This window comes from Stegodyphus dumicola, chromosome 10 (genome assembly GCF_044657685.1).
Source record: "Stegodyphus dumicola isolate Sdum_Otavi_A_Nest chromosome 10, ASM4465768v1".
In the NCBI taxonomy this organism is placed as follows: domain Eukaryota; kingdom Metazoa; phylum Arthropoda; class Arachnida; order Araneae; family Eresidae; genus Stegodyphus; species Stegodyphus dumicola.
In genome coordinates this window covers 151,308,650-151,325,693 of record NC_140777.1, presented here as the reverse complement: position 1 = coordinate 151,325,693, position 17,044 = coordinate 151,308,650, and the positions used below count along the sequence as shown (strand labels likewise).

Sequence of the window (17,044 nt, the reverse complement as noted above, 5' to 3'; positions counted from 1 at the left end):
TACAGTTAAAACAATTTAAAAAAAACAGTGTTTACTATTCAAATTAGAGTTTCGACGCATAAACAAGCAATCCGTCCAGTGGGCAAAGAAAGCATATTTTTCAGTGCAAACTGAAAGTTTACTTTTCGTCCCACTCGGCAAAGAAACATTGAAAGTGCAGATAAGAACTTACTTCACTATTCTGCCAAGTTTCAAATGTAAACAAATATTCCTGTTCCATTAGGCTTAGCCGCACTTATAATTTGTTGGTTGCATACGGATTAACTAAAGGTCGGAACATCAGAACAAAATAATTCAATCACTTTTACAGCAAAAAATGCACAATTTACCAGAATATAAAAATTTAAAAAAAAACTTAGTTCACCGAGTATATATATATATATATATATAAACAGAGTAACAGAGCGGTTATATATATATATATATATATATATATATATATACAGGGTGATTCTAAATTACTTTATTATAAATTAAGAGGGGTGATAGTACTCATCCAGATGAGCAATAATTACCGTAGAACATAGGGTCGCATTCCACTCTGAGAGGCAAAAAAGAAGAATATTAGAATTTCAATCTGAACTTACAACAGTGTTGGGAAAGCGAATGAACGAGACCAAATGTTGCACAATCAGTTTAGTGACAAACTCACAGAGAGTACACAAAACGGATAAAACCGAAAACTTGGCGTTCGAGTGTTAATTCGAGCTCAGACTTTGATGGCAAACACTCAAATGCACATTTTTGGTTGGCAAGGTCTCAACCTCAAAAACGATTTCAACAAGTTAATTATGTAATCAAGGGCTGAATATTATGAACTAACTCCACTGTCAGCTGTATGCCGAGATTAGCATGAAAAGCTCATGCTGCGTTCCGGCTGTCAGAGCTTCGTATGTATATATTTACAACTGAATTTTCATAATTTAAAATTTTAATTACTTTTATATGAATGAGATTATGATATTGTATTTGTTGTGTATATATTTACATATTGTTGGTACGGCCGATTACAACAAAAAGGGAGGTGCACATATACATGTTATAGAAGTCCTGTATACAAAATTTCAACGTTCTGAGGCTACTCGCTTTTGAGTTATGCGAGATGTACACATGTACGTACGTACGCACACACGTCAAGGGAAAAAATCTCATCTGAATCCATTTTAAATCTATTTCACAAAACGTTTTTTTTGGAAAAAGCGTTCTTTATTCTGTCCTTACGTACAAATGTCCCTAAAAAAACATCGTTAAATTGCATTCTGTAACGGTCAAAATGGGTATTTCCTTTGAAATATGATACCCGAAATTTTTGGCGATTACAATACTTCTTTTACTTCGTACAAGGAAGTAAAAATGAATATAGCCAATTCGTCCATTAAATGGGCCAAGATGGAAAACTGAAAACGCTTTTTTCTTCCGTCTGCTTTAGACTGCAACATCATTCTTGTTTAAAAGAGGGTGACAAGTTGTTTTTTGATTTGTAAAAATTTCAAAAATTTATATCCGATGCATTTTTAGATGTTGAAAGTTTAAAGGCTAAACAGTCTAAAATCTAGCCATTTAAAAAAATCGCGAAAAATGCGAATATTTTTTTAATTTTCGGAACCTAACGGTAAAAAGCTAGGGCGGCAATATGGGAGGAAATACGGTATTTGTCATCACAACATTGAATTAATGTTTAAAATGATAAAACTCCATCGATTTCGATATCAAGCAGATGTTAGTCCCTCTTCTTTAGAAGCAAAACAAAAAGCATTAGCATGTTTTTCTTTCATTTGAAATCTGAATCAAATATTGCAGTTTGCTTCTCCAGGCCTAAAACTGTTACGAATAATTCTAGATACGACTAAGAATGTCAAAGCGCAGTTTTAGTACGATGACTCAGAAACAGTGAATTCCTGGAAATGGAATTAAAATAAATTCCTGTCGCCGGAGACGTGTTATGCATGCAGACAGACATAATCATAAATAATGCTCTTATCAGACCGAGGGAGATTTTAAATTGCGCCTATTTCCATCGTTGTCTGCGATTTAAATTTCTTTTTTTAACATTCTTCGCCCGTTTTATGAACGCATTTTATACTGTAATTCCGATTTAAAAAAGTCTTTTCCCTTGTTTTTGTCTTTATGACTGTCAAATAAAGTGAAAAATTTTTAAATAAGACCGAAAGCATTTATGATTAAGCCATATGATCAAGCTATGACTTTTAGTTACGAGAACTTGTAAATTATATTTCGTTTATTATCAAATAAAAGAACTGTTTGTTCATTGACATCAGTCATAAAATTAATTCTTAACGTTTTGTGGGTTAGGTTTACTTTGCATGATGAGCACTAAAATATTAATCATCAAAATGGTACTTATCAAACACTTCGAGGAAGTGTTTACTGTTTTCTATAAGCAGATTTCCTTACACTGGCAAAATAGAAAGTACTGCTTCTCGGAGAAATATTTACAGCAAGCATGCGTAGGAAAAGGGGACGCAGTGAAATAAATGCACAGCTACTTCTTGAATAATTATTTTTCTTTATTAAATAAGTGCATAAGTATCTGAGATCAGATAATTACATCAACAATCCTCACCCTCCCCTTTCAATCTGGCTTTACCTTCTTAAGGGTTCTTAATTAAGTCAAAAATTTCATACAAATTTCTATTAAAAGATTTTTTCCCACTCTACCCGATGCTGCAGATGGTAAAATTATAATATTTTAGTTTGTTCGTTAAACGAAGATGCATGCGTAAAATCATTTTAGCATTAATTTAAAGCTATCTAGATCGAAATTTGAAAAAATAGTTTCATCGAATTGCATTGTCTTCGACCAATAGTGTATGTACGAAATATAAGCTCGATAGCTTACCAGGAAGTAGTTTAAAATGGATTACAAACTTTTAATCTTAAATATAAACATAAAAATGAGCTAAATGAAAGCTTCTAAATAGTGAAAACGAAATAGTCTGTTGTATTCTAAGTTATTCAGAGCAAATGGTATGGTATGGCGAGAGATCTATATCATAATTCTTGACAGTAGAGAAAAACACTTTTTATTTACTTATTTATTTTTCTATCGCTGTATTCAGGAAAAGTTGCCTATTGCCTACCTAAGCAAAATGAAAAAAAGTTTCGAATAAAATTATACATTCTGTTCGCGCGCATCGCATTCAAAGCTTTGAAAAATGGTGAAATTTTGATGTTTTCGATTTTTTGTAGTTACTAAACTCACTGCTATCGAAATACTATAAATCCTGATGCGAATGTTGGGGCATAAGGAACACGCGCTCACATAAAATAAGACAAAATAAATTTTAAACTTGTAATTTCAGCTTACTTATCATTCACACAAACAGCTCAAAAAACACCATATCACTGCACCCGGATTTCCAATGCTTCCCTTGTCAAACCAGGCTGTAGAAACGGTGTGTAAACTTGTGATCGAAGCATCTAAAAAGGTGTGTGGCGCTGACGCAAGAGACGGCTTGATTAAGACAACCCTCCTATCAAGATGTATTATGCTAGTATTTTCATAGAAAACTGACTTTCAAGTGCATTCGTTTGAATAACAAAATTTAAAATGATAAATATATTTAACATTTGATTACTAAAAATGAAAAAGTAAAATTATCAGAAATTACGAAATATTGCTATTTTTTTACAAAAATTTGTATTTTTTTAACTATTTGCACAAAGAATAAGTAATTTGAAACTACAGGTTCTTAATTTATTTCGTACTCATCATGCCTCAACATTCACATTAGGAATTGTATTTCGATAATAGTGAGTTTAAAAGTATAAAAAATTGACGTAAAACAGAAAAATTTCGTTATTTTTCAAAACTTTGAGTGCGATGCGGGGACGGAAGATACTCTTTTATATGAAAACTTTTATTTATTTTGCATAGATTGTCGACAGGCATTTTTTCCGGGGTATAAACGATAGGAAAAAAAATAAATAAAAAGCGGTTTTTCGATCCACCTTTACTGTCAAAAATTATTTTCAAATGATTTACATCATTCGTGATATAAAATTGTAATACATTCGTGATATAAAATTGTAAATGAATTACTTTAAAGACATATTTATTTAATCTCTTTTTCCCACGAAAGAATATGATAAATTATTTTTTTCCCATTATTTATTTTCATTAATTATTTTACGAGTTTTAAATAAAAACTTATTTTATAAAATAATAATAATAAACTTTTCTTTTAAATTTTCCTAATAACATATTTTGAAGTAAGTAATGAATAAAAATAAAATATTCACAAAAAAAAAAAAAAAAAAATGTCTGAAGCACCTGCAGAGAATTGTTTTCATATGATTTATCTTACTTGTCATACCGCCATTGCTAGTAAACAGCTCAGAATACAACGGACTATTTCACTTTCACATGAAATAAAAACTTATTTTATGATTGCCTGCATCAGACACTGGCTTAGACAGATAGAGAGCAGAATCAACATTACAACAAAACTCATTATCCATTATCCTCTTCTTCAAACAATCGCTATCCACAACGCTTCTGTTAAAGTCGTCCTTGCTATTGTGTTGGCGTCAGCTTGGCGAGTTGGCTACTTTATGGGAAAAAAACATTTCCTGCTACGTGCGGTGTAGGCGGGGTTGTGAGACCTTTCGCTAAATGTTTTCGTTAACGCCGGCTCTCGTTACTCTGTTGTTATGATCATCTCGAGACTGACTGTTCCCAAAACGCGCGTTTTCAATTTTCACTGGACATGACAACGGCACAGATAGTCTGAAAGCACCGGTACCCTTCTAATGATGTCCCGTTTCGCTTACCCCCGGCACTGCTCCATTCACTTCCGCCTGTGTCCCATGAAAGACGCCAGGACATCCCCGCTGCATTTCGATGACCTCATATCCAATGTAAGTAAGTCGGTAATTGGTTTACCGTCATCTCTTTTGTGCCCAAGGCGTTGTTGAAAGTGAATTATCGAAAAGTGTGACAAGAAAGTCAAAATTTGTGTTCAGAATACTAAATGAAACGCTACTGGCATTACATTGCTAAGCTGATGGAAAATTTAATGCTATAATTTTGATAGGAGATACGAAAATCATGCTATCAGTCCCAGTGTTTGATATTTTAATTGTTTTATTACTTCACTCAAACTGTGATATTTTTAAGAAAATTAAACAAAGTGTTAAAAAATAAATAATGCTTAAAATTATCTTGATTAGTGTTTGGTGAAGAACGCTAGTATATATAAAAATTTATATAATACATGAAAAAGATTACTAGTGCTCTTTCATTCTTGAAAAGGAGTAAAAATAACAAACTGTTACCAATTTTTAAAAACTAAATTATACCTCAAATCTAAGTCTTATTTTCACAGCATAATTTCCAGAAATTAAGATTTCTTAAGAATAGAAATCCACTAATTTGTCTTAAGAATAATATTTCTTCAGCACCAAGTTTGGTACAGTTGAGAGCATTAACTGCTCCAGCATTAAGTAAAATTTTCTTAAAAGATCGCTTGTAAAAACATTTTTTCAACGGAGAATAACTGTGAAAAATTTAATTCAGATAAACTGCCATTCTGATGCTTAAAATCTATAATGAAATTAATAATCAGTTACTGTGTTTCGAATTATCTTTTCTTTTAACTGAAATCGATAATTTGATCCAAATCTTCTCAGTAGAGTTTTGCTCTCTTTATACTTGTAAAAATATATGTATAATAATTAATAATAAAATAAAATTTTGGAACTGTTTTATAACCTAAATACGGTCACTTCTTGCATAGAGAAGGTAGCAATGTAATAATCCATCCATGCACTCTGGGAAATAATAAGCAACTAAGAGATTTAAATTATTATCGGAGTATAAATAATAATTTTGCATAAATATCAGTAGTAATTGTGTATTTATTCTTTCTCCTTAACAAGAAGTAATTCCGTTTTCCGATTTTAAAAAAAAAATCTTAAGTTTGAATTTGCCTTTAAATTACGTTTTATTTAAAACAAGAAAAACTAGGTCTAAATTTAAGTTTTCCAGATCATGATATGTTAATCACTGTGAGCATGCAATGCAACTTTTTATTTTTCTAGATAAAAATTTCGACTGCTAATTATTAACTTTAATTGTCTGAGTTAGAAAAAATCGAAATATATATAAAAATGGATTTTTTTAAATAAATATTTCTACGAATACAAGTGAAACTCTTGATTACTACAAGGCGTTAACTTTGTTAAACTAACTACAGATTGTTTGAATGATTTGCTTTGCCAAATTAAGTTTAGAATATAATTTCGATCTATGAAGCCAAGCATTTTTCTTTTTGAAAATATGATCACGTTTTCATTTTAATAAGGAAAACAACGAGTTTTTATTATCAGAAATGAAAGCTTCGAATTGATAAATATTAAAGTAATCTGATCCGACTTTAAAAAAATATAAATTTATGCCAAAAGGTGATGAAATCAACTTTTTACCCCAAGTAAATATGTGAAGGAATTGTTACGAAAACTTAACTGTGCTAAAATAAAACTTCAGATTGTTTGAATGAAATGCTCACATATCACCAAAATTTTTTAATAGTTATAAGTTTTACATTATAATTTTATAATTTCATTGCATGAGATAAGTCTTTATTTTTCTTTTTTCGTAAACGGCATCGATATATTGAAACAGACCATGCTCTTTCTTTCCCTTATTTTATTATTTCTTATTCTGTTTTCATCTTTAAGTATGCGCAGTTTTATTATTGCGAATTTAGTACCTCTGTATTGTACACAGATCACCTATAATATCTAATTACGTTCATCAAATTTATTGATTAAATTAACTGTTCTTTATTGGACAGAAATTCTAGTTTTCAAAGCATGTAGCCTTTATGCATAATAATGTTTTGCAAATAATTATAACATATTTTTCTAGTTAAAATCACAATCGAAAGTTACCAGAATTACGATATGCCATGGCAAATATTATAATAACAAAATTGTGTATTTATAACATAACCGTATATATATATATATGGCATAAATACAAAAATGCCCGCTATCGTTAATAACTGTAAAGTAAATAGTTTTTGCTCGCTGAATAACAATATTTCATTACAATTGTTTTCTTTCTCACGTATTTTCCACAGCTCAAGCCGGTAAATTTATTTTACTTCATTTTTTATGCAGTCAACTTCCTTAATCAATCAAATCGTGCCTATTGTATTCTTTCTAAAATTTGACGTTTTTGAATTCTTAATGCTTTTAATATAGAAAATAATTAATTTCTTTCTAAAGTAATTTATTTATAGATTGCTAACTTATCCGCTGCGATGTAGCCGTTTTGATTCTCTTTCGTTATAGATAGCGTATCTGCTGACATATGGTTTCTTTTTCCTTTTAATCCGGAATTAAAGTCTTATATATCTTCTCTTCATTATGCTCGGATATATATTAATCTTTCTTAAAAGAAAGATGATTGAAATATTAATAGAGAATTTAATTTTCTCTATCTGTTTGCACGAGGTAGAAAGGAAAAAAAAATTCAAATTATTTGGAATTTATCTCCCCACCCCCTGAAAAATTCTAAATCCAGCTCCATAGAAAAAGCTTTTTGGATAATTTTTGCATACCCGATGATACTATGATTAAATTATGATTAGTCATAGTTGAAAATAGATCACAGTTTTGTATTAGGGTGTGCAAAAATTATCCAAAAAGCTTTTTACATTGGTGAATTGGGTTTTTTTAATCTTTTCACTTCACAAAGATTTATCTTGTTTAGTTGATGACGTTAATTCCAATCCAGCCCTTCCTAACGCTTTTTAAAATTCTATTAACATAATTTTTAATTTTCACTACTATTTCTGCAGATAGGTAGCGCTACCTTCTCGTTAGCTTTACTCCTTTTGGGTGTAAATACAACCGTTGCTTTCCCTTCATTGCAGATTTCTTTGCTCCTGATGAAGAGGGATCTGTATCTGTTTGCCCTCGAAATCGATAAAATCTTGATTAAATTTACGCCAAGCACAGAGCTGTTGCTTTGCTTATTTTTATGTTTTACTTTCGCGTGTTACTCTTTAGCCTTAAAGAGAAAATATATAATAATTTTGCGAAATCTAGCTAGTGTAATTTCATTGTCCAGCTAACAGCAATTAATAATAAGGAAATAAAAAACTGTGTTTGTTGTTTTAAATCACTTTGTATGTTAGTAGTAGATAGATTAAATTTGAAAGAAAATATTTTACGCTTTTCCGAATGGCGAGACGCAGGTTGGTGGAAGATAAAATTATTTTATTTCGAGAACGGGTAGCACATTTCTTCAAAATTGCTGTGTCTTCTGATTAAAGTTGAAACATATATACCTTAATGTTTCAGATCATTTTCTCTCTAAATACACCTCAACAACTGCGGTACTGTTCAACACTTGAATTTCCTTTTATTCAGTACTTTGTAAGTGCGGTAACTTATATATCAGTTAAAATTTACGGAAGAAGGGGAATTTATGGTGTTAATGAGAATGTATTATAAACATAGCATATAAATAATTTTTAAACAAAGCTCTTGAAGATAGGCGACTTTTGAAAGACACAGAGAGTTAACGGAATTACTTGCGGTTGCTCAGTAGCGAAGCACATAAAGCTTATAAAGACTTAAATGAATAATTATAAAACGTTTTGAAGAGAAGGAGGTAGACGTGCATACAGAATATTGTATAAATGTAATTGCTATCATGTTAAGACAAAACTGATTTTTAAGTTGATCGGCTTAATGAGGACTAGAATAAGTGATGTCCCGCTTCCCTCCCTAAAAACAGAACTTTCTTGATCTCATTAAACATAACACTTTGATCGTTAGTCTTACTCAGAGAAAGAGAAATTACTGGCAAAACGTAATCTAAATGTAAAAGATGTTTCTAGAGCAGCAATAAAGGCAGAAGAAAGGGCATAGAACATACACATTTAGTTTTCAGGTCATTCAGCTTAAGTCTATTGAACATGTACGTAACTCTTTAAACGGGTTATGTAATCTTCTTAATATCCTCTCTTTATGTGTCAGGCTTGATATATGCGGATACCATACTTCAGGTATTTCTAAGTATATAAAGTGTAACTACACTATTCACATGAGCCGCAACTTTGTATGATTTTTTTACATATCACATAAATCCTACTTTATTTACCAAAATCATGTTTAAGTATTCCTTCACCTGAGACAAATAAATAAAATAAAAGCAAATGAAAAATCTGAAAGCTTTCATATTTTATATTACGCATAAAAAGGCTTTTTTACCGTTTGTGTTACCTTTATTTGTTTATATCATGTTCTTCGCAATTAAAACCACGTGAAATTCCATTCAACAGCAATATCACAAAATATTTAAAAAAAGGTTATCTTTAGAATTTCCAATAGACAGTCTCGCACGCAGGAGACAAAAATATTTTTTCCGTACAGTGTTGCCATTACTGAAATCGTTCAGTTTGTTAATTAAAAGTTCGCTAAAATTTTACAAAATATGAAACAGATAATAAAAAAATTCAGAATTCCAAGTTCGGGCGTCCAAGTGCAAATGTTCGGGTGGAGACGTACGTTATTCAAAATTCGATGAATCTAGGTACCTTTGTTTTATCACAATGCGAGAAACGTGCATACATTTATGCAGGTTCTTCATTATTTAATTTCTTTAGATATAATGCAGGGCTCTAATATTTGGTGACAACAATTTAAAAAGTGATTCGCCATTTATAGTGAATCAACGCAAAATGCTAAAGCGAAATTAATATCCCTTGTAGGCTAACGCCCTTTGAGCTAAAAAAAAAAATTCAGATATTATATTACGCCCAAAAATTTATTTCAAGTATCAGTCATGTTTCATTTGGACTAAGAATCCAAACAATCTCGAACGTTATTTTGTTTAACTTGGTCCTCTCCGAAATTATTTGTTATAGTAAAATCAGCTTTTTTCTTGATCGAACCTAATAAAAATGAAACTCGAAGGAATATAATTTTAAATAGTTCTGTTTAACTTGGTTCTCCCCGAAATTAATTTTTAATTCCCTCCTACCGACATGATTTTCTTAGACGTTTTCCCTTATACGTATTTACGATTGCAATCCAAAACTCAACAGGAATTTTGTATTTTCAGATATTGCAACCCCAGTTTCATAGTCAGTTGACTTTTTATATTTCTCGCACATTTTCGAGTATATACGCGACAACAGCCAACCCAAACATTCGCGTATAGCGCATACGTTTGAGAGAACGTGGATTTCCATGCTTTGTATTTAACCGTAATTTCGTTGATTAGTGTTTTTATCCGTGCCAAATAGATCTCCCCACCAGTAAAATTTCTTATTTCTAATAAAATGCTTCTTTAATTATTATTTATGAACTTATAACAGTACTTGGGTATCATAAAAACAGCTGAATAAAAGTTTTTCACCAGTTCACAAAAACGTCAATTAATTGGTGACTATTTGTGGGGAGAGTGGAAAATCAGAATGCAACACTTAATTCTTTTATAATTTCCAAAATTAAAAAAAATACATTTATATTCATTTATATTCTATTTAAATTTGAATTATTCTTGCATATCCTTGTTTAACGGCCAAAACTAAACAGCAGAGAAGTCTTTATCTTTACTGTACACAAGTTAAAAAGAAAAATCTGAAAGCTTTCAGATTTTATATTATTAATAATATATTTTATATTATTAATGATTTAAGGGCACTTTTATTTATCTACATACACGTATACGTTTCGAGAGCATTTGGGCTAAAAATATTTATAAACAGCATATCTTTAGAATTTCCGATAGAGAGTCTCGCGCGCTGGAGATGAAAATGCTTTATTCCGTATAATCTTGCCACTGCTCGCTTTGAAATCGTTGAGTTTATTAATCAACAGTTTGTTAAAGTTTACAAAATGCGAAATAGGTAATAAAAAATTTTAAATTCACAATTTGGGCTTCCAGGTGCCCATATTCGGGTGGAGGACTGCGTTATTTAAAATTTGATGGCTCTAGGTACTGTTGTGTTTTTACATGGCAAGAAACCTACATGCATTCATGCAGATACTTCATTGTTTAATTCAAATATTATCGCCCTGTATCGTTTAAATACAATACAGGGCGATAATATTTGGTGGCAACAACTTAAAAAGTGATTTAGAAATTTTAGTGAGTCGACGCAAAATGCCGTTTCGAGGCCTTATAGGCTGACGCCTCTTTGGGCTAAAAAAAAAAAAATTCCGTCCCAAATGAAAAAATATTAATATTTCAGAAATAATTATTGAATTTTAATGGTTTCTAAAGCAGTTTGATTTTGGAAGCTAACGTGCAGTTGCAGCAACGATGCATTTTTAAAACAAAAAATTTGTTTTTCATTATTAGCAGCCTCATCATTTGAAGTGATAAGGAGATCAGATTACTAAACAAAGCGGAAATTTCTATACTGAATTTAAATATACTTTATGCAATAAATCGCCGGACCATGAAAAAAGGAAAAAAAAAAAAAAAAAAAAAGATGACAACTAGTATGCAAATTAAAAGAAAAAATTTCTTTACGTTCAAAACAGTTTTTATCTCTATAAGCGGAATACAACTGTATTCAAATCCTATATATTTAGATCTAAATTATATAAGAAATATTTTAGATTACTTAGCTTGAACTAAGAAATAAAAAATAATGATTTAGTTGAGGTAATACTTTTAGTCACATGAGACTATCTGTTTTTAATTTTAAAGATTTTTATATACATTTGTTATCGATAATATTATACGTTAAAACATATTTTATTAAATAATCAAATTTGAAAATTAAATATGGGAATGAGCAGGAAGCAGTCAGCTTTCATGGCGACTTATGTCATAGCGTTTTTTAGATTTTATCGTTCCCTAATCCGGGAATGTTGTCTGCAGAAATGTTACAAAAAAAAATTTTTTTTTTCATTTAACACTATTATTAAAAAAAATCAACAAAAAAAAAAAAAAAAAAAAAAAAAAAAAACAAATGCAAGTTCACTGGTATTACTTAGCACCTAGACTTCATTTTCGTTGTGACGAATCATAACGACAGATTTTTCCATACGTCCGCGCCGCAGTACAGTTTGCGTAAATGCTTTCGGGACATTACATTATTTGATTTAAACAAAACCGTGAACTGCGGATGAAGAATTCCGAAAGAGTCTTAATTACTATAAGAGTAAAGAAATTTTGAACAATATGTTTTATTAGAATATTATTTTACAGAATCTCTTCTTATTTATCTTCTTCTTTGCAACACAGATACAATTGATACCATCGCCGTAATACCTCATGCTAATGGTAGAATCACATTAATCATAATGGCGGCAGAATGAGTTGACAACAAGCGGAACGAATCTAAGTTCTTCAAATAAGTAGTTTCCTCAGCATAAACAAAGAGCCTTAAGTAGAGCTAGTGGTAAATATCAACACATAAATATCATATGGTGTGAGAATTAAGCGCCACTGGAATTGGATTTCTCACTAATGTAGTAAAATCTTGAAAACTGACAATAAAAGCACTCTGGCACAACAGTGGCATTCTATAAGCCATAAACACGTTGGACTTGATACTCAGCATAGTGCTACATGAAAGTAATTTTTTTCAATTACACGATGAAATCTATTAATATTCATCTTCATGTTTAGATTATGATTCGTGGTATTCATTGCAGTGAAGGATTGGGTTTCGGACGCGCAGGGAACCAGCGGGACATGGGCGTTCGCCGAGTCTTCATTCATACAATCGATGTGAAACGGAGCATGCTCACGATCGTATTTGCATGCAAAGCGCGATCAACAGAGCGTAAATACAGTGCGCGGTTCTATTTGCAATGGAAGGAAATGTATACAAATGGCGAAGAAAACTTGAAAGGGAATGCGTGATCGTTTTGACATTTTGGGCCCTATCACGTTTTCTAAATACTTGTTTTGGGGTTTGATTTTCTTATTGTCATTTTGTTTATTCGACGTATGTTAATAAGGCTAGATAATGCAGTGGTATTAAAGAGTCGACTTCCCCTTACGAAAATGTCTTACAAAATTCTACAAGAAAGAATTCGGTGTGGAATTTCTTAGAATTATAGAACTATTTCCTATAAACTAGGGCAAATATTTTCTGTAGAATTTTATAAAACATTAAGCTTCTGTAAAGTTATGTAAAGAGATTCTATAGACGTGTCTGTAGATATTCTATATAGATTTGTGTAGTCATTCTATAAAAGATGTATACACAGTTTCTAGAGGTCCCACGAGTAGAATATATAATACGGTTTGTATAGCATCAACTAATAGAATAGATCCCTGTATATACAAAACGGAGTCATAATTGTGGATAATTTGAAACAAGTTTCTTTCCTTTAATTTTCTGTAAAAGATCGTATAGAAGCTTTTTAATATTTAAAAGCATTACAAAATCAACAATATTTTCTTCGGGAATTAGAAACTAAATTTCATAGTCTTTCTCTAAATTTTGTAATGGTCTCTGCCATGAAGCAATATCTTTATAAAATTCTGTTCTATAAAAGGTTCGTAATTTTTTTGTAAAATGCTATAGAGAAACTTTCGTATACAGAACCACCTCTAAAGTTCTACAGGAATTTTTACAGAGCTCAGCCTCTACAAACCATTTCATAAAGGGGAGTTTGCGGGATAACCACATTTTCAATTTTCAGGAACACTAGCAATAAATATTTTGTTTACCAGGTTTTTAGTTACCCGTTATCCCATTTGGGGCACAGATGGTTTTAATTTATTATGAAAATATTCGACGCCAGTTTGAATGTATTATATGATCGCAATTTCACTTTCACCGAAAACCGGCAAACAATGGCAACAGTAAACAGTGGCAGTTCTTTCCATTGATTCAATACTCTTTCATCTCCTACCAAATTTAAAATGAACAAATTCCATCTCTGTGCCGCAAACAGAAAATTCATTGTAACTTTACATTTCATTCTTCCACGTTCCTTCCAGGTACAGAAATTTAATGTATTACCGCCAAACATATCAAAATCATTATGTAAGTTATTAAAAAATCTTACATTGTTATTTTAAGCATACCCTTACGAAATTTTTTAAGATGCTGATACAACATCGCAAAAATCCCTCTAGAACTTTTGGAGTAATTTCTATGGAAATGCGTCACTATAAAATTGCACAGAAATTTTCTAAAGCTTTTACAGAGTAGAGTTTTATAGAAACGTCGCTTTGTAAAATTACGTAGGAAATTTTATAAAACATTTAATGAAATACTATAGAAATTTACTATAGAAAATTGGTATAGAAAGTTTTCAAACTGTAATGGAAACAAATTTTATGGATATGGGATATGTATTATGGGGATAGAATATTGGATATGAAATACGGGATACGGAAGAGTAAAAATTTTTTTTCCAGAAATATTCATGTTATTTCTGAATGGAATTTTTTTTTCTTTTTCCCTCTAGATCAGCGATGGGCAAACTACGGCCCGAGGGCCAATTCCTGCCCGGTAGAATTTTCTACCCGGCTCGCGGATAGAATTTTAATTTGCCGGTTCGAAACAAATTAAAAGAAGTATATATTATATATACATCTCCTTTTCTACTTTGTGTAAATATATTTTTCCTTTTTCTTTTTCGAAGGACTGATGACCTTTTTTACTTTCTCTATTTTTATTCTACAAAACACAAATCGACGGAAATTTCAAACACAGACAGCTTTCAATCGGCAAAGTGTTAAACACGGAAGTTCTTTGTTAGTTATAGCTGTAGATTGGCGCTAACAAGCGTTATTTCTTTCTCGAGCAGACATATGGAAATCCAATATAGGTGAATTAGACCTCTTAGAAAAAACTTAATCGTAACTTAATTATCTTAACTTAAAACTTAATAAAATTTAATCTGTTTGCTGAACATCTAGCTAAGAACGATTTGTCTCAATTCCCGAGGTTAAATTCAATATCTTGAGTAAATGAAGAAAAGCTTAGGAATCATGAAGATGGCTTGAAAAAAAATGCATTTTGAGTTCGAACGCAGATTTCAGTGCCATTCAAATAGAACTGGATATTTTTACCATGACTTTCAACGTAAATCGGGAAGCAGTGAGGTCATATTTGCAGCTTTAATTAATTGATTTGTAATCTAACAATCATCTCAAGCAGTTGTTTCTAAATATGCCAAAGTTTGAGTTTTACAAATCATTATCGAAAGTGTGTGTATGTGTGTATTTAATTATGGCAGAGCGCACTAGGGCTATCTGCCTAAGGGGAGGGATGCCTTTCGTGGAGGACTTTCTAAGGGAAACTGGCTCGTATACACATTACACATGGGGAAAACCACGAAAACGCCCATGCAGCCAGCCCGTTCGCGGGATTCGAACCTCGGACCGAACTACCAGTGTTCAGCGTCTTTAACGCTCGGCCGCTGGTGGGCTCATTATCGAAAGTAAGTTTCCCAAATTTAATATCTAACGCCCAGAAAATCAGAGCTATGTTTGCTTTCTCTTATTTATGTGAACAAGTGCTTTTATCTCATTAACACATTTAACTAGTAATACTTATATATTGTTATTGTTTTTTAAAATTTAGAAAAACTTAACTTGGCCCGCCAAACTTTTGTCTTTCGATTTTTGGCTCGCGACCGGAAACGTTTGCCATCCCTGCTCTAGATTAATGTTTTTAATTTCTGAATTTATGTAACATTTTGTGCAATATTTTACAAAGTGTTGCTTATATCGTACAAAAATGAAATCTTGCAAAAGCGTAATATCAATTGAAATCACAAAATTATTTAAAAAATTAAATATGTTGTTAATTATAAAATTGTAACAGAAATTAATGATGTAGAAATTACTGTTTTTTATTATAGTATATCGGATAGGAGAAATGCTTTCTTTAGGTTAGTTAAACTTAACTATTATTTAATATCTATTAGTTTTTATTTAAATATTTTTAAATCAAAACGATACTTAAATTTTTTTAGGAAAGAAATACACCTTCATGTTATAGATTATTTCGAAATTTACGCAAGGTTAAAAAATTATATTAAAGAATGGAAATTTGACTTTTTCTTTTGTAATCTCAAAAGATTTCTTGATTCCATGATGTTTTTAAATACTCAAAAATCTTCTGTAGGATCATTTAAAGAAAATTAAAGCAAAGAAACGCAATTAGAATTCTTTAGAATTATTTCCCTATTATCTATAAACTAGACCTGATATTTTCGATAGAAATTTATTAAAATTCATTCTGTAGACATTACATTAGATTCTGCTTCAGACCTTTAAAAACCTCTGTACAAATTTAAACAGAATCTCTGCCTACATCTCTACAGAGTATAGAACCTTCTATGCATAACTTTGCAGAAGCTATAACTAAAATTTTATAGAATTCTATAGAGGATTTCTGACTTAGTTTATAGGATTCTAGAGAGCCTTAACATTGAACTTTTTATAAAAATTTATAAGACACTTTTGTAAGAGTAAGACATTTGTGATGGTGACTGAAACGTTTTCTGGATATCGCCAAATTCTTCCTGGAAATCTGTATTATTTTTGTCGGTTCACATCCAAATTCACTCTCCAGATCTAATGATTAATACCTAGTTATCGGTCACGAAGTTCTTCCGAAATGTTTTTATTACGTGAGCTATGTAATACCCTCTGATACAAGAAGGTCACGCAATTCTGTACTCCATCCGAAAACGATTCGCTGCGCGCGAGGCGCGAGTTTAAGAATATTTATTGCCCCATTCCGTCATATGAATTCCGATAAACTCGTTCTTCTGTTCGGGCTACTCGCCCGCCCTCACTGATTGCCCCCGTGACGTCATAGGCGGATAATTTACTCTCGGGCAGCAGGTGTTTTCCGAACACCATCCTGTCACATGATTGGAGACTATTCACGCAGCGCTGCTGAATAGATTCACTTTATAATGCCAGAGTTTGTATAAAGAATTCAATTGGAATTAATATTTCCTGAATACATGTATGCGTGCTTGCGAATATATAGTGCGTCGTTATAAAAATTAGAGTAGAACCAGAATTAAATGTTCACTATAAGTAGGTTTAGCGGACGTCCAGGAT

General features: G+C 31.3%; 1 protein-coding gene and 1 long non-coding RNA gene across 3 annotated transcripts in view; one reads left to right on the top strand and one right to left on the bottom strand.

Moving 5' to 3' along the window:
- LOC146995158 (uncharacterized) overlaps positions 1-17,044 on the bottom strand; it is a 172,791-nt gene that overhangs the window by 47,758 nt on the left and 107,989 nt on the right. The window lies entirely within an intron of this gene.
- Positions 1-17,044, top strand: part of LOC118183447 (WD repeat-containing protein 47-like) — a 136,045-nt gene that overhangs the window by 35,422 nt on the left and 83,579 nt on the right. Inside the window, exon 1 of one of the 2 annotated variants that reach the window (XM_035352985.2) lies at positions 4,597-4,881. The exons of the other annotated variant lie outside the window; for it this stretch is intronic. Within the exon in view, the coding sequence (XP_035208876.1) occupies positions 4,774-4,881 (108 nt within the window). The 5' untranslated portion in view covers positions 4,597-4,773. Of the gene's footprint in view, positions 1-4,596; positions 4,882-17,044 lie in introns of those variants that run through there. 2 annotated transcript variants of the gene reach the window in all.